The sequence below is a fragment of the Somniosus microcephalus genome, chromosome 1 (genome assembly GCF_052327205.1).
Source record: "Somniosus microcephalus isolate GS21.2 chromosome 1, FLI_Smic_1.0, whole genome shotgun sequence".
NCBI lineage: Eukaryota > Metazoa > Chordata > Chondrichthyes > Squaliformes > Somniosidae > Somniosus > Somniosus microcephalus.
In genome coordinates, this window is record NC_140987.1 from 396,014,885 (window position 1) to 396,040,658 (window position 25,774).

Here is a 25,774-nt window from a genome sequence, read left to right on the forward strand (position 1 = left end):
CTACGGAAAATCTTGTTGGAGGCCAGGGTCTAGATAAATGCGGAGTCCCCACACGCCACGAACATCGCCAGCCAATGACCCGCCGCGGTTGGAAAAATCCAGCCCATTGTGTGGCTTTGACCCCTCCATGGAACCTTTCTATCTATTACTCATATAAGTTCAAATAGGAATTTATTAATTTTCTTAAAATATAATGGGCCGTATATTCCGATCACTACAGGTGTCTACGCGCTGTGTACACACCCGTAGGGACATCAGAAATGCCGATTTCAGGCAAGCCAAGTGCACGCGCTGAAAACCAGCATTTCCAATCTGTCAAGATTGCTCTTGACAGATTGGACACCTGCCCTAGAGAAGGGCCTCTGCGGATGGATAGTTCCGCTTTCTGCAGAACCTCCGCCTGCAGAAAACCCTTAGAAATCTTACGCCTGGTAAAAGCAGGCATAAGGCCTGTTTTTACCAGCATAAGAGTTGAAAAAAGTAAAAAAAAACATTTTTTCACTCATTTATCATTTAAAAATACTTTACAAAAAGGCAAGTTCATTTTTAGTCCCGTAAAATCTTTAATTATTTTTTCAAAAAATTTAATTTTTGTTTAAAATATTTAATTTATTGTAATTTCAACTCTTTTAAAAATGTGATTTAAAAAAATGTATTTAATGTTTTACTGTGTTTTTGGGGTGATCTCCATTCATATATTTGACAGGTCTATCTATCAAGTGTATGAAGGGAGATTCCCTTCGTTGATTGGCTCCCCATGGCCGTGATCCCAGGGACACTTGCGAGCCGCCTGTGCCTCTGGGATATGTGGGCCCTGCACATTTCGAGTTGGAGAGGCCCAGGAGCGGAAGTATATGCACCTCGGGAGCCCTCAGGTAAATCCGTAGATTTTTTCTAGATCGGAGGCCTCTGCACGCAGGAAGCATCTGATCGGAAAATATGGGCCATTCGGTTTGTAACCATTTTGCAAAAATTCAGATCTAAAAATGCTCCAATTAGCATATTCACATCAGTTTCATATCTTCTGTTTTAACTCTTTGTCCTGGAAGGGATTTAGGTTTAATTTATGTTATGATTTTGATATGAAGTAAGATTCAATTCACAAACAGCTAACTTCCAATGACATCCATTTATCTAGGATATTGATCAGGGTAATTAATGGGAATACCAGATGAAACAGCAGTCAAAGTTGTGTACATCATCGGGACCCGACTGAAATTTTACTTACCGGCCTGATCAGTAAGTGGCCATGAGTTTCCCGCCAGGCCAACCCAGTGAGGAAGTGGATCGGGGCCAGAAGAGGCCTACGTTTTTTAAAAACTTTCCTTGTGAGGACAAGGAAAGCTTAGGCCTTAACAACAACAACAACTTGCATTTATATAGCGCCTTTAATGTAGTGAAATGTCCCAAGGCGCTTCACAGAAGCGTTATCAAACAAAATTTGTGAATAGGTGGGAGGCTAGGAGAGCATTGGAATAGTCAAGTCTAGAGGTAACAAAGGCATGGATGAGGTTTCCAGCAGCAGACAAGCTGAGGCAGGGCAGAGACGGGCGATGTTAGGGAGGTGGAAATAGACGGTCTTGGTGATGGAGTGAATGTGTGGTCAGAAGCTCATCTCTGGATCAAATATGACACCAAGGTTGTAAACAGTCTGGTTCAGCCTCAGACAGTTGTCAGGGAGAGGGTTGGAGTTGGTGGCTAGGGAGCGGAGTTTGTGGCAGGGACCGAAGACAATAGCTTTGGTCTTCCCAATATTTAGTTGGAGGAAATTTGGATGATGGTTTCAGCAGCAGATGAGCTGAGGTGGGGTAGAGATGGGCGATGTTACAGAGGTGGAAGTAGGCAGTCTTGGTGATGGAGAGGATATTCGGTCAGACCTCTGCTGCAATATTGCCCCTCCCTTCCAATCGCAGGGATCCCCGTGGGATGGCCCAACAACCGATCCCACCACTTATACGTTGAATGCAGGAAGCCTCCAGGCCACATGATTTTTCGTCTCTTCTCAACTGCAACAGGTGGGAAGTCATCCAGCGAGATTTAAATAAGACCCTGGAGTTAAAATACCGCGGACTTCATTTCTCGAGCAACACGTGTGTTTCTAATGCACCTATTGGAACCCAAGCAGAGCTTCTGACCCGATGTACTCACCATCGCAAAGACCGCTTACTTCCACCTCCATAACATTGCTCACTTTCATCCCTACCTTAGTCCATTGAAACCCTCATCCATGCCTTAGGCACCTCCAGACTTGCCCATTCTGATTATCTCCTGGCTTGCCTCCTATTCTCCACCCTTCGTAAACATCAACTTATCCAAAACTCTGCTGGCCATATCCTATCCAACACCAAATCTCGCTCATGAATCACTCCTTTCCATTACTGACCTACAATGACTCCTGGTCCTGCAATGCTTCAAATTTAAGATTCTTATCCATCATGTTTAAATTCCTTCATGGCCCTGCCCCTCCCTATCTCTAACCTCCTTCAACCCTACAATCATTCAAGCTCTCCGTTCCTTTGTCTCTGACCTTTTATGGATCTCCCCCCACCCTTTCCCTCACTATCAGTGAATATGCTTTCAGTCGCCTAGGCCCTACACTCTGGAATTACCTCCTAAACCCCTCTGCCTCTCCAACCCCTCTATTCTTTTAAGGCCCTTCTTAAAACCCTCATTTTTAACCAAGCTTTTGGTCACCCCTTTTAATTTCTCCTTCGATGTCTTGCCATACATTTTCGTCTGATTGCCATTGTGAAACGCCTTGGGACTTTTTTTATGTTAAATGTGCTATATGAATCCAATTGTTGTAAAAATAAAAATGTGATACTGGTGCAGTAGTAGGATTCTGCAGGGTAATTTTGCTTTGTTGCTGACATTGGTGGAAATGACATGCACTTCTACTAGTGTCACTGGATAGCAATCAGGAGCAGAAACCCACGTTGAGCATTTCTGCTTTGCTAACCAGAGACACTGAGGCTGAGAACTGCTGTTTTTCCACCACAGACCAAAGTTCACAACTAGGTTTTCCTGGTCTGTATGGTTCAGTGCCACAACATATAATGCATTTGTCCACTGAGTCATCAGGAAGGCTGGTACTCAATGCTTTAGGCGTTTATTTGTATTTCACCATTCTGAAGGGGTCAGAAAGGGTTACAAGAATTTATCCTGCTCCCTCCAGACGTTGGGAACATTTTTCCATTTTCCATCTGAAAACAGAAGCAACAGATAGAAATAGAATCAACTGAGGAAATGTTTGTGGTATTACCGGAATTACTGTATAAACACAGAGACAAATCTTGGCAATAGTGTATCATGTGGCAATGAATGACATATTCCAGCATTTACATGAATGAAAATGTGAAATAAACTTTGAACTTTAAGGAACTGTGTTTTTTTTCTCTAGGGATATTGCAATCTCTTTTTGAACAGAAGAGTCTGCTTCCTCAGTGCCATCCAGAAATAGGCTGGGAACAGAGAGCTCTCTGTTGCTCCTCTCCTCTGCTGAAGATGCTGGCCTAGAAATTGCTCGGTGTAGCACCTGCTGTTAAAGCTGGTTTTGTTGAATAAATGGTGGCCGTCTCGCTTCTGCCCACTTCCAGCACGGGATGCGGTGGCCGCAATTTTAGTAAGGGCCATAGCACTGCCGTTGACAGCGCTGGGCTCTCAAATGTAAATGAGCAGATCCTAATCTCAATCGGTGTGCAACGCCTGACTTGAGGCCGCGGCTGCTAATTTGGATGTTTTCGTTCACCATTACGCTGTGTCCCAACCACGCACAGAAAAGCATGCATGAAATAGCCCTGCAGAGACGCCGTCAGCGCTTCTTAAATGGACACACACATCTTTCAGGTAAGTTTGGATGTAAGGTTTTGGATTGTGTTTTTATATTTTATTGAAGTAGTGGCTTGGTGCAATAGATTTTAAAAGTTTTTAAAGTGTGCAGAGAGTGTTGCTAGACACTTGCAAGGCTTCAGATGGTAAAGGAAGGCCTCTGAGAAGAGAGAAAATGCTGGAAATACTCAGCAGGTCAGGCAACATCCATGGAGAGAAACAGAGTTAACGTTTCTGGTCGAGATGCAGCCTGACCTGCTGAGTATTTCCAGCATTTTCTGCTTTTATTTCCGATTTCTAGCATCTACTCAGAGGGAAGAGGAAGATGCAGAAGAGGAAGACGTAGAAGAGGAAGATGCGGAAGAGGAAGATGCGGAAGGATGCAACCAGACAACCCATTAACTTCGGCCCACTGTGGCACTGGCTGTTTCACGGCCTAATTGAATTTCTAGGACGCTGACTTTGGCCGGGGTATAATTCCAGCCAGTGCCTCACCCAAGTGGCGATTCTTCATGTGTGAGAAATGCTCAGCAAAAGCAGGTGTACATTCCTGGCATCAGAGAAAAGAGGCTTTCATCTCATCAGTCTGGGCAGACTTCAAACTAATGTTCTCAAGGTTAAAGGACAGTAGCTGAGATTTTTCTCTTTGAGCCAAGTGTTGGGGCAGAGCATGACTTTGATTTCCCTGGGCTGGGGGTCATTAGAGAAGCACAGCAGACTGAGTCCCGCTGCCAAGAGGAAGCTCATCAGCGCAAAGAGAAGAATCTTGATGATTCTGGGGCTGAATTGTCCTGAAGATTGGAATCTATTTCCCACTGAAAGCCTTAACCAAGATCTGAGACTTCAGCAGGAAAGTGTTGGAGTCAGAATGGAGGGAGGGGAGGTTGCTACAGGGCCCTCTCCATGGGGCACATCACGGCTGTTACCTCCTCTTTCCAAGGCCTACTGCCACCTTCCCCATGGTGGCCTCGGAAAGTGGCAGTAACATGGACGGATGGGATGGAAATCCACCAGGGAACCAGGCCCCGCCCCATGGTCGGTGGGGAAGAAGAGGCCAGTGTGGTCCTGGCAGGGGTGAAATGTAGATCAGCTGGTGAGGTGATAGTAGGTGTCACCATCCACATTTTCCTCAATTTTCCGACGAATTTCAGACAGGAACGGAGAGGAGAATCCTGGCTAATCCATTGGTCCATCCAATCCTTTATTAAATTTTGAATTCTTCATTTCTGACGACTTGCTCCAACAATTGAAGATTTTCAGCTACTTTTTTTTTACATTGATAGCTGTGTTGTCTTTCCTGGCAAGAAAAAGAACTCGCTACTAAACTGCATCAAGGTTACCCTATAGTCAAGCAAGGAGGAAATCCATGAAGTTGAAGGGCTAATTACCACATCAACATAAAAAACAAGGGATCTTTACACTAATGGGTGAGAAGTTGGTTTAGACTATAAATATTAAACAGTTTCCTTCCATTAGTACGTAGCTCCAGATATGGACTGTGCCCCTTTCTCCAGCAAGAATTACATTTAATCTTCCAGACTGGCCATTTTTGCTCAATGCCTTTTAAGAGCATAGGATTTCACTGATTTCATTGACATGTCAGGAAACTCGGTGCCAACATCACTGCCCCTTAGGGCTGCCAGGTCTGCTTGGACATATTCCTGGAGGTGTCATCATGTGGCATTTGATCAAGTGAAATTTTCCCGTGGTTTGCAAACATTATTGCATTCATCTTATAAAGTTTGGTTCCCTTGTACTTGTGCCTTTGTTTGCGCATAATCGTATTTTTAGAAAAAATACAAGAACGATTAAAGGACACCCATTTTTTGCAAAAGTATTAAGTTTTTTGTAACCATCTTAATGATTGCAAAGGCAATATTTTCTAAGGCGCACCCACATTTTTAGGTTTGTATCAGTCCAAGTCATTTTCCTAAATTTGGAAGATATGAGTTATGATCTTATAGCAGTTTATTTAGCCAAAAAACATAATTTGTCCAGTTTTATCGCCTATGCACTTTGATTCATTTTTGTACATGTTGATATTTGTACAGTTATTGAATTAATGACATAAAGGTGTCATGTCAACTGAATTTTATTTCAAATGAAGCTTGTTTAAGCTCAACAAATATTTGTTGAAGATTCCTAGTTTGATCAAGTGCTTTCAATGAAATATAAAATAGAACAGAGCAGTCCAGTGGTTATAAATGGGGGAGGGGTTGTATTCTATTTGTACAACACACTTTTGCTAAGAAATATAGTTTGAAATTAGTTCTGTTTTTAAAATTTGTTTAAACCAGTCCTTTATTTGTAGCTGAACATATTTTGTGAATCCATCTCACCTCGTGTCCAGTTTGAACTCAATCCAAACGTGGCCATTCACGCTGTTTCCCCAGTGTTGCCCTTTCCGCACCACCGACAGCAGTCTGTCGTGAGTTCTCCTTCGTGACACTGCAGCAGGGAGGGTTTGGCGCCAGAAATTGCAGCTGTCGCGCAAGAATCTCGTGCGCAAAAACCGCCAACTTTACTCGCACATTTTTCTCCTGGGTTTCTAGCAGCAGTGCCCAGGAGTTCAGTTGTCGATTCCAGGAGATTCCCGGACACTCCCGGCTACTGCTCCTGTAAAGACACTCATCCTATCTATAACTTACACCATTATTCACTCCACAACTTGCAAAAACATCATTCTCATTTGTTTTGCAGAATTGCAATACTTGCATGTGACATCATTATGACACGGAACAACGGGAATGATACTCCGCTATTCCCGAACTAAGTGATTACTAATCTCTATCCAGAACAGAGGCAGTCCTGTGTTAAGAAACAAGGGTTATTCAGCATGATAGATCTGGTCTATCGGAATTCCACACTAGAGAAACTCATTTATAGTGTTACTACAAATGTTCTTTGTGATAATCGGAATTATCTAATATTTAATTCTGAACAGCTGATTTAGCACAAAAAGTTCTGTAAATTAGACAACTGGGAATGTCAGGGTTTTTCCGGTTGTAGGGAATACCTGGGCAACATAAAGGGGGCACAGACCCCCTTTATGTTGTGTCATATATTTCCTGACCCTTTTTCCTCTTGTTTTCACCATGAAACTGAGTGTTCTCCAGGGGCACAGGAACAGAATATCGGGGCCTGATCGCACATATTAAAGAAGCACTTGAGCAAAGTACCAGAAGAGTGACTGGTATCTGTGGAGCTGTACCACAGCAAAGTATTTAATGCTTTCAGGAAAGTAGGAGAGGGAAAATATTCACAGAAAAAAGGCAATTTTATGCCATACTTACTATAAACAGGGTTGTGTAGTCGTCGATCATTCTTTGGACCACCCCAATAACAGCTGAGCTTTCCTCTACTTGAACTGCCTGCACACTGTAGTCTTTGTCAGAAATGTTCTCTCTCTGAAGGAGATTTGGGCCAAAGATGGTGGCCAGATTAACAGCTGTCATTTTGTTTCCAGTCATCTAAAGAAATAACAGATGAAGAAGCAATCGCCTTATCTGTGACATCACTGTTTAATACAAGGATGACTAGTAAAATATTATTCATCAACTGGAACAAACAGAATGGAACATCATGGGCAGTGTGTCCATGATTTCCTGATATGCACTTCTGGTGGGAGAAGCCCCAATTTGGGAGCAGACATGTATAAAATTAGACCTATATTATATGTGTGCTTTTTCTTACACTGTCTTCCCTCACACCTTACAATATCACAAGATAAATGCACAGCTTATCCATCCAGAAAGAACCAAGTGTTGCCTCCATCTTGCATCCAGATTTTTAAAAATGTTTCCAGAGTTTTTCTCTCAACTGCCCTCCCTGGAAATTAATTTCATTTTTTGGTTATGCTTTGTGTGAAGAAGAACTTCTTGATATCAATCCCAAATTTGCATTTTGCCAGAAGGAACTTGTGGTCCTACTGCTACAGTTTCATTTGAAATAGCGATAAGGCTCTCTTATCACTTCCTTATCTCTCTTACTACCCATATCCACTGCCTCTCTTCCACTCCGTTACCTTCACCCTGTGCCTCTTGGTAAAAAAAAAACGTTCTTCTGGCTCCTTCACAAATTCACTCTCAAACTCCCTTTCCTCTGGTTTTCCACCCATCACAACACTTCTGTTACTGCTTAACCATCATCACCAGATCTGCCTTGACCACTTCAAGATCTACTGGGCCAAAAGTATCCAGTACTTCAAGATCATTCTGGAGAGAAAACATAAACCCCAGTTTTTTCTCTCCACTACCAACTATCTCCTTAAACCCCTCTTCCCTGTTCCTTCCACACTAATCTCCAACAAGTGCAAGAAGCTCATGGACTTCTTTGTTACCAAGACTGAGGCCACTGCCTCTACTGCTTTCCCCCTTCCCCTTGCAATCAAGCAAAACCTCCCCCTAGGATCCCTCTGCCGTAGCCCTGAACCCATGTCTCTTTCTATCTTTGGTGTGGAGATGCTGGTGTTGGACTGGGGTGGACAATTGTAAGAAATCACACAACACCAGGTTATAGTCCAACAACTTTATTTGAAATCACAAGCTTTCAGAGCGCTGCTCCTTCGTCAGGTGAAGTGGAGAGATGCATAGAAACACAGCTTATATAGTCAGAGAATAAGGTCAGATGTTTACAGGTAATCTTTCTAACTGCCATTTATCACATCTCGGCAGAGAGATAATCACAGCAATCAAAGGTGTAAATGGTGTCCAAACAGGTCAGTCAGGAAAACATTACATCAAAGAACAATGAGGTGGGGTCACAAGGGGTCAAATGTTGCAGATGCTGGGGTCTGTATGAAAAACAAAAAAACAGACAAAAAACATTTTTTATTGCTGGAAATCACAGTAGGTCCGGCCGCATCTGTGTGGAGAGAACAAGCCAACAACGACTCGAGTCTGGATGACCCTACGTCAGGTGGGGTGACATGTAGCGTGACATGAACCCAAGATCCCGGTTGAGGCCGTCCTCATGGGTGCGGACCTCACGGACACACGACAACGCAAAATCGTCGAGCAGAAACTGATAGCCAAGTTCCGAACCCATGAGGACGGCCTCAACCGGGATCTTGGGTTCATGTCACGCTACATGTCACCCCACCTGATGTAGGGTCATCCAGGCTTGAGTCGTCGTTGGCTTGTTCTCTCCACACAGATGCGGCCGGACCTGCTGTGAATTCCAGCAAAAAAAAAATGTTTTTGTCTGTTTTTTTGTTTTTCATACAGACCCCAGCATCTGCAACATTTGACCCCTTGTGACCCCACCTCATTGTTCTTTGATGTAATGTTTTCCTGACTGACCTGTTTGGACACCATTTACACCTTTGATTGCTGTGATTATCTCTCTGCCGAGGTGTGATAAATGGCAGTTAGAAAAATTACCTGTAAACATCTGACATTATTCTCTGACTATATAAGCTGTGTTTTTATGCATCTCTCCACTTCATCTGACGAAGGAGCAGCGCTCCGAAAACTTGTGATTTCAAATAAAGCTGTTGGACTATAACCTGGTGTTGTGTGATTTCTTACATCTTTCTATCTTGTCTCCCATCTCCTCCACCATGAGCTCTCCAAGCTCATCTTATCCAGGAAGTTCATCTCCTGCTCCCTTGACCCCATTTCCACTAAACTACTGACCACTCAACTGGCCTTCCGGGCTGACATTGCAAATGATTCTTTCTCCTCAGGTACTGTTCCCTCCTCAAAAAGTCCATCTTAGACCCCTCGCTCCTTGCAAACTACCGCCAACTATCCTTTCTTCTCCCAAGTCCTGTGTTGACATGTCCCAAACCCCCCTTTTCCTCATCTACATGCTGCCCCTTGGCAACTCATCTGGAGACATGGGAGCAGCATCCATATGTACCCTGACAACATCCAGCTCTAGCTCTCCACCACCTCTATCAACCACTCCACTGTTTCTTTGTTATCAGGCTGTTTGTCCAACATCCAGTCCGAGATGAGCCGCAATTTCCTCCAGTTAATCATTGAGAAGACTGAAGCCATCGTCTTTGGCCACCACCCAGCTCCACTCCTCCACCACTTCTCTTGATCCCACAACCACCTCTGTGCTGTCAGACTGTCTATGAGTGGCATTAAGTGGTTGATGAGTCAAAATTTCCTCCACACAGCCATACCCCAGCAAGTGTCGGGAGATGGGAGAAAATTGTGGTTTAAATAAAAGATACAATCATAACAGACATAAGTTCAGGGAAGTCTAAATATCAAATGTGTACATTAACTTCATTCTGCCACAGTACCTTGAAAGGGATGGAATTTCCTCCTACAGGCAAATAACGGCTGGGGAGCAGAACCAGGGGCAGGAACTCCCAGAGCCAGCAGTTCCTGCTTCTTAGACTCCAATAGGATCCGGTGTAGTAGTAGCAACCAATAGGCTGAGAGTGGAGGTGTATCCACCTCCACAAAGCTGGAGGTGGCCTGAAAATTTTTAATTAAAAAAAATCTGCAGATCAGCCCATTTGCCGAGGGTCCAGTGCTGGGGTCGGGGAATGGGTGGAAGGGAGGGCTTGGGCAACCTCTACCCCCACAGGCGGACAGGCAGGCACTTACGCCCACCTGACCCATGCAGGTGAGTTACCAGCATTGTGACCCAAGGAATATCAGCCTCATGTACAGTGAACTTCTTTCAACTGACTGTTAGGTAAGCAATCATGACAGCTAATATTGTGCACAAGAAAGTCCAACATACAGCAACTAGATGAATGAGCAGTTAATCTGTTTTTACTGGTATCAGATGAGAGGGGAATGTTGGAGAGGACACGGAGAGAACTGACTGTTGACTTTTATTTTTCTGAACTGCGAACGGTGTCGAAATTGATGTCATCGTTACCTCTTGTCCATCTTCACCAAGTGAGTCATGGGCGTGGCTCGCTACCTCTGACAGCGACTCAAGCAATCGGAGCAGAGTGTCACAGTTACACGGAGGTAGCAGATAAATCAGCAGCTGCAGGGTGGAGAGCTGTTCCTTTTGATTCATTGCTGCACCAGGCAAAACAAGACAAAATTAGGACTTTGTGATGTAGCAGAACTTTTTGTTGACAGCCTATTAATCAAACCATGAATTACTAACTTGGATGTGCTCTCAGTCCTCCAAAAACAAGCCTAATTGTCATGAATTTATTGTTCAGTTTGCCGTTTGAACATAATGGAATTTCTGACTGTGATTTGATTGCTTTTTTTGGGGGTGGGGCAAGAGGTGAATATTTATTTATTGTTGTGAGATGTCAGCAGCATACATCCTCATTTTGGGCAGCCAGCATAAACTCCCAGGTCAAATATGGCAGGGCTTAAGTGCAAAGTGAAGTTCTTTGTACACTGCTCCATGAAGAATTTCCAGGTTAGGAATAGTACCGATTGGGATAGCTGTAAGAGATAATCAGTAGGCAGCTCTTTCAATTGCTTTCCTGTGAAAAAGATAAACTTCATTTAATTAAAGTGCACTGAAAAAAATTAAAAGTTAATGAAGAAAGAATGCCTAAAGGTTCGATTGAAATGCAACAGGGATTGCCTGCTTTCAGCCATGCTCCAATGCTTAAGGTACCAGTGAGCAACGCTGAGAGCAGGCAATCCCGTTAGATTTAAATTTAACTTTTAGGCATTCTTCCCCTTAACAAAAGATTTTTCCTTCTTCCCAGCACAAACTGGTCAATACAACCAGTTCACAATGGTCAGTATAACCAATGAAAAAAAGCACACTAAATATGAATAGGTTTTGGCTAAGAGGATTTGAACCATATATATGACCAATCCTTCTTAGTTGTGATCATTAAAAGCAAACTCCATTGTACCTTAACCCCGGCTTCAGAAGAGTACCTTCTGTTACACAGGTATAACAACTCTATTTTCCATACAAGTCACCCTGTGTTATTTGTGAGAGGAGAATGTAACCCTTATGTCCAAATTTAAGACATCGTCTAAAACCTCAGTGTTTAAAGTTTAACGTTTTAGAAACACAGTGAGTGACCGCCACTTTAACAGAAACTTTGACAAGATCTTCTTCAACGTCAGTTATTCAAGATGGTCTGGCTTCAAGAGCTGAAATGGTTATGAGGTTGTATCCTTGTCAAGGTCTCTGACATCCTAGGAGAGCGGATATCAGAGAAAAACTAAGAAAAGATATAAGAAAAATTCAAGGCACGTCATATAATGATGGAAAGGCACCTGTTGGGCAAAAGTCTGAAAGAGAGAGACTGTCCCTCCCCAACCAATCTTCTCACAGCACCACAGCTGAGAGTAGCAGCTCAGCACGTAGTGATATAGGAGGGGTGAATGCACTACCTTTGTTATATGCAGCAAAATAACCTTTTTTCTCAAAGAACTCCCCTGTTGAGATACCGCGGCAAACGTGGGAGTCGAGACCAGAGCTAGTAAAACACAACTGCTTTTATTCTACCTCATGGCAAAGAGGAACTGGAAAAGCCCGCGCATCCACTTAAATACTTCCCAGACAGGAAGTGCTCCCGGCAGCCTGTCCCTGCGGGAAACTAGTTGCTGGAGGAAAGGGCCCCCGGCTGGGGGCGTCTGCTTAAACTGTCCGTGCCGCCGTGAGCGGATTATGTCCAGTGGTGGCGTGTCGCCACGGAGCTCCCCGCAGAATCCACTTAGGAGGAGTGGACGAGTCGTGACAGTGGTCTGATGGTTCTGCCGCAGCGGCTCTGAGTGGTCGCCGGTCTAGTTGGTGGGGCCGGGCGGTTCGCTGCCGGCTGTGCTGGCTTGCTGGCGGGACGGCCTCTAGTTGGAGGCCGGGCCACGGGGACCTGTTCCCCTGGTTCTATGTGTGCTGGTTTGAGCCGGTCGATGGAGACTGTGTCGACCCTGTCGCCGAGTCGCAGCTTGAAGACCTTGTCCCCGGTTTGTAGTACCTCGTACGGTCTGTCGTACGGGGGTCGCAGGGGCCCGCGGTGTGCGTCGTGTCGCACGAAGACGAAGCGCGCCTGCTGTAAATTTGGCGGGACGTGAGGTGCGAGTTCGCCGTGTCGGTTGACTGGAAGTAGGGCGAACTGCTGAGCGGAAGAGAAAGAGTTGAGCCGCTGCTGTTCGGCCGACCAAGGCGTGGTAGCCTCCGGAAGGAATTCGCCTGGGACGCGCAGCGGTTGTCCGTAGACTAACTCCGCTGCCGAGGACTGGAGGTCTTCCTTGACCGCGGTGCGTAGGCCTAGTAGCACCCACGGTAGGCGGTCAGTCCAGGTACTGTCCTGCAGGCCGGCGCGGAGTGAGGCCTTGAGTGACCTGTGGAAGCGTTCACAAAGCCCGTTGGCCTGTGGGTGGTACGCCGTGGTACGGTGGAGCGTCACCCCGAGGTTGTGTGCTGTGGCCGTCCAGAGTTCGGAGGTGAACTGGGCGCCTCTGTCGGAGGTTATGTCGGCCGGTACACCGAACCTCGCAACCCAGGTGTTAACGAACGCCCTGGCGATGTCGGCTGTGGTGGTGGAGGTCAGCGGCACTGCCTCAGGCCAGCGTGTGTAGCGGTCGACCATCGTGAGGAGATAAGTTTGGCTTTGCGATGGCGGCAGGGGACCGACGATGTCGACGTGTACGTGGTCGAAGCGGCGGCTGGGTACCTCGAAGTCTCCCAGGGGTGCTTTTGTGTGCAGCTGTACCTTAGCCCGTTGGCAGGCGAGGCAGGAGGTGGCCCAAGTCCAAACATCTCTGCTGAGGCCGCGCCAGACAAAGCGCTGGGAGAGGAGTTTGATGGATGCGCGGGAACCCGGGTGGGAGAGCCCGTGGAGCGCGTCGAAGATGCGGCGGCGCCAGGTTGCAGGGACGACCGGCCTGGGTTGGCCGAGTGAGACGTCGCAAGTGACTGTCGTGGCTTCGGGCCCGTGCACGACCTTGACTAGGCGTAGCCCTGGCAGGCTGGTAGCCGCCGAGAGGAGGTCTGGGTCCGTGAGCTGGGCCGCTGCTAGTTGCGCGTAGTCGACCGCGAGGTGATTCACGCAGATGGCGGGACGGGAAAGGCAGTCGGCGACAACGTTGTCTCTACCGGAGACGTGCTGGATGTCCGTAGTAAACTCGGACACGGCCGCGAGCTGGCGTTGCTGCCTAGCGGACCAGGGTTCGGTGTGCTTGGCCATCGCGTATGTGAGCGGCTTGTGGTCCACGTACGCGGTGAAGGGGCGGCCTTCCAGGAGGAACCTGAAATGGCGGACCGACAGGTGGAGCGCGAGAAGCTCGCAGTCGAAAGTGGAGTATTTGACCTCCGGGGGGCGCAGTTGGCGGCTGTAGAATGCAAGTTGCTGCCACGCACCATTGACCCACTGCTCGAACACGGTGCTGACCGCGTGGTCGGAGGCGTCGGTGGTAAGTGCGACCTGGGCATCGGCCCTCGGGTGCGCGAGCAGGGTGGCGTCGGCGAGCGCGTTTTTGGTGGCGTCGAAGGCGGCTGACGTGTCAGTGGTCCAGGCTACATCCATCTTGCCGGATTTACCTCGGAGGGAGTCGTATAGGGGCTTCATGAGGGCTGCCGCTCTGGGGATGAACCTGTTGTAGAAGTTCACCATCCCGAGGAACTCCTGGAGGCCCTTGATGGTTGTGGGGTGGGGGAATTGCTGGACGGCCTGCACCTTGTTGGGCAGGGGAACGGCCCCAGCAGGGGTGATGTGGTGACCGATAAAATCGATCTCGGTTAGGCCGAATTGGCACTTCGCCGGGCTGAGGATGAGCCCGTGCTGGGCTAGGCACCCGAACAAGATGCGAAGGTGTTCGAGGTGTTCCTGTTTGGAGGAGCTGGCCACGAGAATGTCGTCTAGATAGACGAATAGGAAGTTCAGGTCCCAGAGGACTGAGTCCATAAGGCGCTGGAAAGCCTGGGCTGTGTTCTTGAGGCCGAAGGGCATCCTCAGGAACTCGAACAGGCCGAATGGGGTGATGACGGCCATTTTGGGGATGTCCATGGGGTGTACGGGGACTTGGTGGTAACCGCGCACCAGGTCGACTTTGGAAAAGACGGTTCGTCCGGCCAGTCGGGCCGAGAAGTCCTGGATGTGTGGCACCGGGTATCAGTCGGGGGTGGTGGCGTTGTTAAGGCGGCGGTAGTCCCCGCAAGGACGCCAGCCTCCGCCGGGCTTGGGGGCGATGTGGAGGGGCGAGGCCCAAGGGCTGCTGGAGCAGCGGATGATGCCGAGTTGTTCCATGGTGGTGAACTCGGCCCGCGCGATTTCCAGCTTGGCCGGGTTGAGTCTGCGGGCGTGGGCAGAAACTGGGGGGCTGGTGGTGGGGATATAGTGCTCCACACCGTGTTTGGCGGCTTTGGCCAAAAAGGTCGGGTTAGTGAGGGCGGGAAACTCGGCTAGGAGTGCCGAGTAGTCGTCCGTGGCTCTGGCGAGGCAGTAGGTCGTCAGGCCGGCCGAACGGGCCGGGGTAAATGCGCCGGGGATGGGGGCCATAGTGTTGATGTCGACGAGGCGGTGCCTTGGAATGTCGACAAGGAGGCTGTGGGCGCGTGGGAAGTCTGCGCCGATGAGTGGGCAGAGGACCTTGGCTGTGAGGAACTCCCAGCGGTAGCGGCGGCCCGCGAGGTCGAGCGTGACCATGCGGGTGCCATATGTGCGGATGTCAGAGCCATTGGCTGTGGCCAGCGTGATACCCCGTGTGCCGCGTTGGATTTCGAGGGCGGAGGCGGGGGTGATGCTGTGCTGGGCCCCTGTGTCGCACAGAAATCGGCGGTTGGTTCTGTCGTCGGTGACGTACAGTAGAGGCCCCTTTTGCCCCGCGGCCATCACGGGGGCCGGTGCGGGGGGGGTTTTGAAAGTACACGGTGGCGTGCAGCGTTGGGCCCTAGCGCCAAAACGGGTGTGGTAGTAGCAGTGACCCGGAGTGGTAGGGCGGTCGGGCCTAGTGGGCCGGGAAGACCGCGTGGTCGTTGCCGTGAGGTCGGGCGCGACGTCGCGAGCGGACTGTGCAGAAAGCAGCCGGTCGGCCTTTTCGGCTATGTCATTCAGGTCCGTGGAGCCAGACTCCACAATGAGCGGGCGGATGCTGGCGGGGAGCTGCCGAATGAAAAGCGTGCGAAAGAGGGCGCCGGGGTTTTTGTCATCCGAGAGGGACAGCATGTGGGAAAGCAGGTCTGATGGTGAAGCGTCACCAAGGCCGGGGAGGTCAAGGAGTTGGCAGTGGTGCTGGTAAGAGGACGTTTGAAATTTTTTAAGGAGCGCAGCCTTCAGATGTTCGTACTTGTCGTCCGGTGGTGGATTCTGCAGCGCTGCCCAAACCTTGGGGACTGTGGCGTAGGTGAGAGAGGAGACGAGGTAGTCATACTTTGTGGCGTCGACTGTAATGTGTTTCAGCCGGAATCTGGACTCAGCTTGAATGAACCAGGCTTCGGCCAGGTTCTCCCCAAAGTCCGGTAATTTAACCGTGACTGCGTTTGTATCCGCCATGCTAGCTTAGGATTCGTCCTGAGCGTCGGGGTCACCAGTGTTGAGATACCGCGGCAAACGTGGGAGTCGAGACCAGAGCTAGTAAAACACAACTGCTTTTATTCTACCTCATGGCAAAGAGGAACTGGAAAAGCCCGCGCATCCACTTAAATACTTCCCAGACAGGAAGTGCTCCCGGCAGCCTGTCCCTGCGGGAAACAAGTTGCTGGAGGAAAGGGCCCCCGGCTGGGGGCGTCTGCTTAAACTGTCCGTGCCGCCGTGAGTGGATTATGTCCAGTGGTGGCGTGTCGCCACACCCCTCTAGTTTTCTCCCCTCTTTTCATGGAGTCGCTGACACATGCTGGAGGACACTTCCACAGGTATCAGTTGCCTCTGGTACAAGGGCCAAGCAAACATTTTTTATGTGTAAGCCTTGAAAATGAGTGTCTGTAGGCTATTCAACTACAGAGGGCATCATCACCAAGCCTGATACTATCCTTATCTGACATCCACAAACATGAATTTTCCAGAAGGGGACACCAAATAGCAATCAGGAGCAGGAATCCTGGCTGATTTCCCCGCTCCCTAGCCCAGGTCACTGATACCAATTGTAAAACTCCAAATGCCACCTCAGCCTAGATTAACTAACTCACCACTGCTCAGTAATCAGACCTGGGACCTCCTTATTTGTACCTCCATTTGAAGGAAATGGAATGTTTTAAAATGGAAATATAGTGTTGAGTTGTATTATGCATTTTGCTGACAATCTTACTGTAAGCTGAGTGGGTTCATCTCACTTACACACAGTGTTGATGAAGGCTGTGTAGAGCTCCCTGGGGAGAAGAGGGTCTGGCATGTCCCGCAGAAACTCTTTTAGTAAAGCCGCCACATCATGAACGCTGTGCTCGTCATCCAAAATCACTTCTAGACCTTGATCGAACTCATCTCGCAACTGAAAGGCACAAGCACGTAACTGGGTCATAGGATTAAACATTCAGCATTTTCTTCAATATCACAGCATCAATTCACAAAAAAAATATTCATTTGAAACAGAAGTTCTTAGTGATGAACTTTACTAGCCAACTCTTTCACCGTTCAACTAATTGGTCTGTCACAAATGGTTTAGGTTAAGTATCACAAAACATATTTGCATCCTGATGTGATTAAATGAACTCATTTTTATGGATGCATTATTTTACCTCCTCCAATATCCTTCCTGATCACACCCAACCCACCCTTTCTCTCCTATACTGAAGGCAATGACAGGCATTCCAAAACCTTGCCCAAGTGGTAACCATTTCTGAAACTTATCATTGGGTGGTGGCAGGCTATTTGCTCATGGTGGGATCAGAGCCTACCCTACCTTCACCCAATATTCACACAAGAGTCACGGGACAGGGATCAGGAACAGGAACCTACCTCCACAATTTGTATGGATCTATATCATATCACACATGCAGTGCCTTTCTTACATACTGGTTGCATTTCATTTCCTAAGTCAGATTCTTTCATATTTGACCATGGGACTCCTCTGTCCGGCTTCATGGTTAACCTTCTTTGCTTTGCAAAGTCATGCAGCAGACTGTGATTATCTTTCACACCTTTGCTACACTAAGGAGGAGCACCTCACTTGCATGATCCAGATAGCAGAATCTTTGCCTCAGCATCACAATGCTCTGCTCCACAGTATTTCTGGTCGAGGCACATGCTTCATTATATTTACATTTTGTTGTTGTTGCTAAGGGTCATCAACAATGTTCCCCCTTGGCCGCGCAGCAATCTGGAATGTATGGCGCATTGAAATAAATAGGCCGCTCACAACGCTGAGGTGGAGCGGGGGTCAGGGGCTGTGCATCAAACCCCAATGGCAAAAGCGCGAGTGGCTGGTGAGCGGTGGGGAAAAGTGCCACTGTGATTGGAGGATCAGCGAACTCGAGTGAGTGAGTGAGGGAGGAAGAGGGGAGGTGTTTCTGCAAGTGAGCAACGCGCGGCGAGGAGCCAGGCAAGGCCTCAGAGCCCCGCGAGAGACTGAGCTTCGGAAGGTGTGTGGGAGGAGACGCGGGAAAATTCCCCGTTAGCCGGACGGCCTGTGAGGGGAGGGGCTGAGCTGGATGAAAGTGATCGGGCGTCTGGTTGATTGCCCTGGATTAGAGCGAGATTCAGGCGTGCGCCCCATTCAGCAGCTCTCAGTGCCCCAGGACTCAACTTGGAGCCGAATGGCCCACAGAAACTAAAGGTCACAAAACCAGTGGGCACGGCCCATCATGGCCAGGTAAACACACACAGTCTGGGGTGAAGCTGATCAATGGATTTAGTCTCAATGATTTCTGAGGGACAGGTTTATGATGCAGATTGGGTTATTGATCATATATATGGAGCATAGCCAATGAACACCTGCCTTTAGCATTGACTGAGCCTGGAAACCGCAGGTTAATTGAAGCTGTCTAGGTTAATGGATTGGAACGTGTGAGAGTAGAAGTATAATGTGACCTGTTAAAGGAGAGGTGGATTTGGAGCAGTGAGAGGTGGAGGTGGGTCTTCGAGGAGAGGGAGAAAGGGACCAGTGAGAGGAGAGCAATGTTTGCTCTAAGGTGCGTGCGTGTGCTACCTCACAGCAATCTGGAATATACTGCGCTTTGAAATAAACAGGCTGCTCACAACTTCATGACAGTTCACTCACTTTTAAAATGTAAGCTGCCTATGGACAAAAAAGTAGTGCTCAGAGGAGTTTGTAGCCCGCCCAGTACAAAGAAAATTTAGAGGGAATGTTGATCATCAGCCATGGCTCATGATAAGGATTCTCCTGGTCTTCCAGTAGCCATTCGTTCAGGCTACCTAAGCCTTCAAATAATGCAGGCACCATGACTGCCATCTAATGAAGGCATCATGAGTGCTTCCTGGATAACAAGCAATTACTTTCATCATGTTTTTGCAGACAGACATCACCTGAATAACTGAATGTAAACTACAGTGCTCTGGTCAGACCACACCTTGAGTACTGTGCCCAGTTCTGGTCACTGAGACACAGGGAGATATTCAGGCCCTGGAGAGGTACAGAGAGCCACAAGGATGAGCCCCGATCTTAAAAAGTCTTAGTTACGAGGAAAGACCGGTGAAATTTGAGCTTTTCATACTTGAAAGCAGATGTCTGAGTGGTGATCTTATAGAAGTATACAAGATTATAAATGGAAGTATACAAGATTATAAATGGTATGGAAAAGGTAAATCTGGAAAATTACTTCAAAATAAATTGCCACAATAGGTCAATCGGCCACAGGCTCAAACTTGCAAAAGGCAAATTTAGGACTGATATCAGGAAGTTTCTCTGTGCACAAATATTGATCAACACATGGAATGGATTCCTGGATAGAAGTGAAAATCCTGGAATCATTTAAGATCCAAGTGTATGTTGCAGTGGTGGGACTTTGAGTCATTCTGGATGGATGAGCTAAGATGGGCCGAATGGACTTCTTCAGCCACATTATATGATCTTCTGAATGGAAGCCCTTTCTTTTCATGTAGATAATGGGGTTGGTGTGATGAGCCCTGATGCCATCTACTCTGCTCTGGACTCTTTAGCATCCCTACTACTTGGCAGAAGTTCTGTTTTCTATCCAGCTGAGTCCTTTCAACAGAGAAAATGGTGAAGGTGTTTCCCCTAGCATTTGTCTCTTGCTTGACTATGAAACTTCATAGACACCCACTGTTCTAGGGAGATACCTATACATGGACTGGGGTCACCCATTAGCTCTATTAGTTCTTGCATTTTTTGCTCTAACACTGGTATAGGTACCCTGGCAACATACAGGATTGTGTAAAATAAATGAATTTATTTCAGGCAGAACGCCGGCTTATATTATCTGGCAGCCATCTCATTCCAAATACACTCTATAGATATTGCTCTTTTTTTTACCTGTCGAACTCTTTTCTTAGAACTTCCAACTCGGAAAATACCAACTGTCTGAAGACCTGAAAAATAAGTAAATAAGGAACCTAAAAAATGTCACTTTTATCAGGTGAGCTTCAGAAAAGATCAACACTCATAAAAAGCTACCAGAATCTAGTATTCTGTACGACTTGCAGAACTGTTAACCAGGTATCCTTCCTCTTCTCTCCTGTAACACAATAAGTAGCCAACAAAGACACTCCAGTTTGGGTTTAAAAGAACCAAACTGAACTGGCTATTAGATTGAATGGTTATAAATTTCAATGTTTTATTTAAAGGGGAAAAGCAAAAGGGTAGAGTAAGCAGCTTGGAAAGGAAAATGAGCTTTAGGTGTTTAGAAATTAAGAAGGTAGAAAGGTTGAAAGAGGTTAATTAGGCAGGAGAAGATAGTATAAAAGGATAAATCAGGATAGAGAAGACAAAAAAAATTACCACATCAATGGTATCCAAACTAAAACATATGCATATCAATCCTGAGTGTAAGACATAAAATTAAAAAACAAAAATGATTGATTAAAATAGAAAATCATGTTATTTTTCTATGCTCAGAGAGTGCATGGGCTGCAATTCCAGCAGCTTGCAGGATCACTGGGAGGGTACCTTATTTGCATGGACCCCATGCCACTACTGCGCCTGGCCACAATCGGGAAGGAGGATATCCAGGCCCCTCATCCCAAAGATCCCATGAAATCCCCCAGTTCACTATTCTCTGAAAAAAAAAAAAATGCTCACCTTCTTCAGTGGTCGGATCTCCCTCGGGTGGGACCCGCTTCTAACCTTCTGGAGGACAGTACATCTCATCCCACAGCATGTACCGACCTCCAGTATCACGCTGATCCTTGGTTGGCAGGGTAGCAGGAACTTGCAATGACGGGAATCTGTGCCCGCTCCGAGTAAATGGCCTTGTAAGGAGTGGGCAGAGGCTTTGCCCTTATAGGACAGAGCAGAAATTCCTAATTAAGGCTAATCCCCAGCATATCCGGGTCCCGGCCTTCTCTGAGTTGCTCCAGCAGGCTCCCATTGGAGCTACGATGGGAGCCCAGTAGAACGGCCAAGTGAATTCGGCCCAAGAATCATGACATAATACAGGTAGACTACCCTTTATCCGGACTTCCGAAAACCGAAACCCTCTAAAAACCGAAGTTTTTTTCGGTCAGCGTAAGTCCAGCGTAAGTCGTGCGCACGACCCCCAGCGGACCCCCCCGCGGACCCCCGCCGGCCCCGACCCCCGCCGACCCCCCCGCCGGGGCCGGCGGGGGGGTCGGGGCCGGTGGGGGTCCGCGGGGGGGTCGGCGGGGGTCGGGGCCGGCGGGGGTCCGCGGGGGGGTCGGTGGGGGGGTCGGCGGGGGTCGGGGCCGGCGGGGGTCCGCGGGGGTCCGCGGGGGGGTTGGCGGGGGGTCGTGCGCACGACTTACGCTGCGCGTCAGCGTAAGTCGTGCGCACGACCCCCCGCCGACCCCCCCGCGGACCCCTGCCGACCCACCTTCCGAAATCCGAAATTCTCCGAAAACCGAAACACGGCTGGTCCCGAGGTTTTCGGATAAAGGATAGTCTACCTGTAGCAATAACTGAAACATGAATATAACTGGGTCAGGATTTGCAATTAATTATTCCTGGGTGCAAAACTTTCAGCAAGGCTAGGGAAGGAAAAGAGGGAGGAAGGGTTGTGGCATTAAAGATAATATCATAGCACTAGATGATCAGGAGATAATAGAGAAGTGATCCAAACAGAATCACTTTCAATTAAGCTGCAGAATAAAAAAAGGATCAGTTATACTCGTGAGAGACCACCAAACAGCGGAGAGGAAATTGAAGATGAAATCTGTAGATAAATTAAAGAGGCAAGGATTAACAATAGAGTCATAAGTGTTGAACATTTTAATTATCCAAAAATAGACTAGGCTAGGGAACATGTTTATTGCTGCATGTTCAAGACTGTTTTCTCAGTCAATATTTTCTACTCCAACAACAAACAAAGCAGTACTTGACCTGGTTCTGGGTAACGAAGCAGAGCAAATAGGCAGCCTACAGGGAGGAGAATATTTGCAAAATTAATTGGAAAATAGTAACCAAAATTTAGCACAGGAACAGAAAAAGAAAAACAGAAACAATTTTTAGGACAAGGGTACATTGCTCGAAAAAAACAAATCATAGTGAGACAAAAAGGTACCTTGGCCAGATTAAATGGAAGGAAAAATTGTCAAATGGAACCATTAAGTAACAATGGAAAATATGTAAACGGGAAATGGAATAGCTACAAATCAAGTACATTTCAGTAAGAAAGAAGGGAATGAATCAAAGGCTGGGTCCCACGGGTGAACAGGGAGGCTAGGTCAAAATTTGTGCTCACAGGACAGATAATAAATATGAAAGACACAGCAAATATAAAGAATATAGAAAAACCACAAAAAAGGAAATTAGAAAAACTGAGAAGGCGTATGAGGAAAAATTAGCAAAAAGCATGGAAGGCAATAAAAAATCTTTCTTTCGTGTTTGCAGTGGTGCTGGTCACTTCAGTAAGTTGTCAGAGCGTCTTACATTCGGGAACCTGCCCCAACTGCCGGATTTCTAATTATACAATAGCATAACCCAGGGTTGTAACAATAGTAGCCCCCTGTGATCTGAGATAGATATTGTGGCCTAAAAATTCGGTTGATTTGCACCTTTTGTTAGCAATGGCGGTAATCGTTAGACATCATCGCCGTGCGCAGCGCCCCGTTCGCACCCTGGCCGCGATCTTCGGTAGCGCCCCATGACTTACCGCCGGACGCTATGTCCGATGGGGTCGGGGGGCTTACCTGCGGCCGGGATGGCGCAAATTAAAGGGGAAGTGCTGGGCATCCATTTTTGTTGCTGGCCGCCTGCCAGCACCTGCCCCCTCTGCCGTCCTTGGCCTCCTCTGCAGCCCCCCCGTGGAATGCCGGCTGCGCTTCGTGAGCCCGGCACTTCTCTTGAGTGCCGGGCTCTTTTGCCGGCACTCCGATCCCTTGTGGCCCAGCTGGGCCCTGGGTCGTGCTGCGCAAGGCCCCTCCCCTTTAATAAGGGGAGGAAGGCCTGCAGTTCCACGGCGCGACGTGCCGCAGGGCATGGCGCTGCGGCACATAGCGCTGCAATATTCACTCGCAGCGCCCCAAGAGGGAGGCGGGGTGCTAGCAGTAGCGCCCTGCCTCCTCCTTGGGGGCACTACCGGTGAATTTCAGGCGCGGGGGTGCTAACTTTTTCAGGGCACTAAAAGTAGCGTCCTGGCGAAGTTAGCGCCCCAAATGGGGCGCGACCCAATTTTTCCTACTCTGTCTCTTATATGTGCCTTCACATGCACTTCTCCAATCTTTTTAACGACAGACCGAAACATTTAGTGAGATTAGGCCAGATGCGAATTGTTAAGTTACCATATTTTACAGACAAGTTTCAACTTGATTCAAATAACTGTAGAACTGTCCTTGGGAACAAGAAAAATAATTTTTTAAATGCTACATGATCCCTGTTATTAGGCTGACTAAACTTTTCCTGATCAGTCTTTTGATCCTGACCAGTTCTGGGCTTGAGAAGAGTGAGTTTCTCCTTATTAGGCCAGGTTACCTCCCCAGACCTAGCTGACTATCTGTGTCTTAATATCCCTTTTCTCTGTGTACCTGCCAGTATGAGGCTGACTTCTAACTACTTTCCCAATCAATAATTCACCGGTAGGCCTGTGATTAAATTGGCTACCTGTCCCCCATTCTTGAGGTGTCTTGAGGGTTTAAAAAGAACATCTCATGCTATTCTTTTTTTCTTTATTCTCAAAATGAATAAGTGATAACCTGGCTTAATGTGCCTAGGATGAGACAATTGAAGCTTATTTTATCAATTTGAAACAGACAGCGATTTGTGGCATTCCACAAACTAGTTTGTCTGGCCATAATATACATCTTCAGTGCCAGCAGCCTTTTGCTTTTGTAACACTTAATCATAGCCTATTCCCAAATACTTTCTGTGAAGAAACAAAATGATCAAAAATCCTGAAACATGACGGTAGTAAGAAGATAGTCAATTTTCAAAGAGAAGCTAGATATTGGGATTGTAGAGCTACCAGTAGAACACTCCGTGGGGTTAGTATTCAAAGAGAAATGATAGTAAAATTACTCAAATTTAAGCTCGACAAATCATCGGGATCTGGTGGTTTACATCAGAGAATCCAAGTTTCTGACTAAAATGTTGCCAAATTCTGAGGGAAGGAAAATGGGCCATAGGATTGGAGGGTGGGTAATGTGATGACCTGCTTCAAAAAAGGAGATAGGAATAAACCAGGAAATTACAGGGCAACAATTCTGATGTACCTACTCCTGGTACATGTCAGGAGTGGGCAAATTGGAATTTTAACCCTTTAGATTAGTTAGATTTACTTCAGTTATTGGTAAATGACTAGAGTCTATAGTACGGGATCAAATTAGTAAACAAATGGAGAAATATGAGCTAACCAGGGCAGGTTGGCACAGATTTCTAAAGGCCAGCTAATGATTGACCAATGTTGTAAAATTCTTTGAAGAAGTAGCTGAAATAAAGGAAATGTAGTGGCTGTGATTTATATGGACTTTCAAAAAGCATTTGATGAAGTGCCATGTAAGAAACATGGCAAAGATAATTGTGGAATTACTGCCACATTGATAGAAAGGTTTTTGGACAACAGAATGTAGAGTGTAGGGGAAAGGGAAATTTCTCAGATTGGAATGGTGTGATGAGCATCCCACAGATGTTAAGGTGCTACTATTTACTTATATACATATAAAATGCTCTAGACTTGGGAATTGAGGGAATTTTGCTGATGGCACAAAATTGGGGGAAGATATGGGAAACTGTGATAAGGACTTTCAAAGAATGCATTTATCATTTGTTTTTAATCCTCTTCAATGCTTATCCTTTTTTTACAATTCTATCTTTTCTCGGGACGTCAATGTTGTGAGTCATATTCCTCCATCAGCTTTAATGTGCAGCTATTAGTGGTCTGATTTCTGAGTATGCAATTTTGTTAGCACACCAATAATTACAGAGAAAAATTGCCATTATCCTATTTTTCATTAAAAGAGGAATTTCACCTCAGATGTTTTTAAATCCTTAATAAATTATTTGCAAGGCCACTGTTTTTCCCATTTTCAGAGAAAAAGAGATAGAATTGTGGAATCTGATTCCCCAAAAGGTTTGAAATGCCAGGTAATCAAAATGGAATTGGAATATTTCAGTTAGCACAAATCTGAATATTTGCTGATTCACCTAAATAGAAGCGCTGCTGTTTACTGCTGCTTACCATACGTTTCGATGTGCTGACAGCACTGCTGCACTATTCTGGGGACCTGCCGGTAGATGGGGTTCAGGCTGAGCTTCTTTTTGGTCTTTGTTACATTTTTTCTTTCCAGTTCCACTGGTAGAGAGAGCTGCAGGGCTTCCAGCAATCGTGACTGATTGTCATCCAGGTCGGTGATGGAGTCGACAGACACTGCACCCTAAAGAAAAGTTCACAGAATTCATTACACATTCAAACAGAGTGACTGAAGACAGCAGATACGTGACGACGTATTAGTCTAGAATATGGCTAGCTTACTGTGGCCAGGCAACAAACTCCCAATGAAATCCAGACTATTTGCTATAAAGAA

At 47.0% G+C, this 25,774-nt stretch overlaps 1 protein-coding gene across 2 annotated transcripts in view; it reads right to left on the reverse strand.

Annotated features, from left to right (window-relative positions):
- Window positions 1-25,774, reverse strand: part of LOC147125125 (rho GTPase-activating protein 6-like) — a 341,140-nt gene that overhangs the window by 36,282 nt on the left and 279,084 nt on the right. For both annotated transcript variants that reach the window (XM_085997712.1, XM_085997721.1), the window contains 5 exons: window positions 25,429-25,624; window positions 20,115-20,170; window positions 17,003-17,153; window positions 10,675-10,823; window positions 7,122-7,298 (listed from right to left, as the gene is read on the reverse strand). In XM_085997712.1, the coding sequence (XP_085853838.1) occupies window positions 7,122-7,298; window positions 10,675-10,823; window positions 17,003-17,153; window positions 20,115-20,170; window positions 25,429-25,624 (729 nt within the window). The remainder of the gene's footprint in view (window positions 1-7,121; window positions 7,299-10,674; window positions 10,824-17,002; window positions 17,154-20,114; window positions 20,171-25,428; window positions 25,625-25,774) is intronic.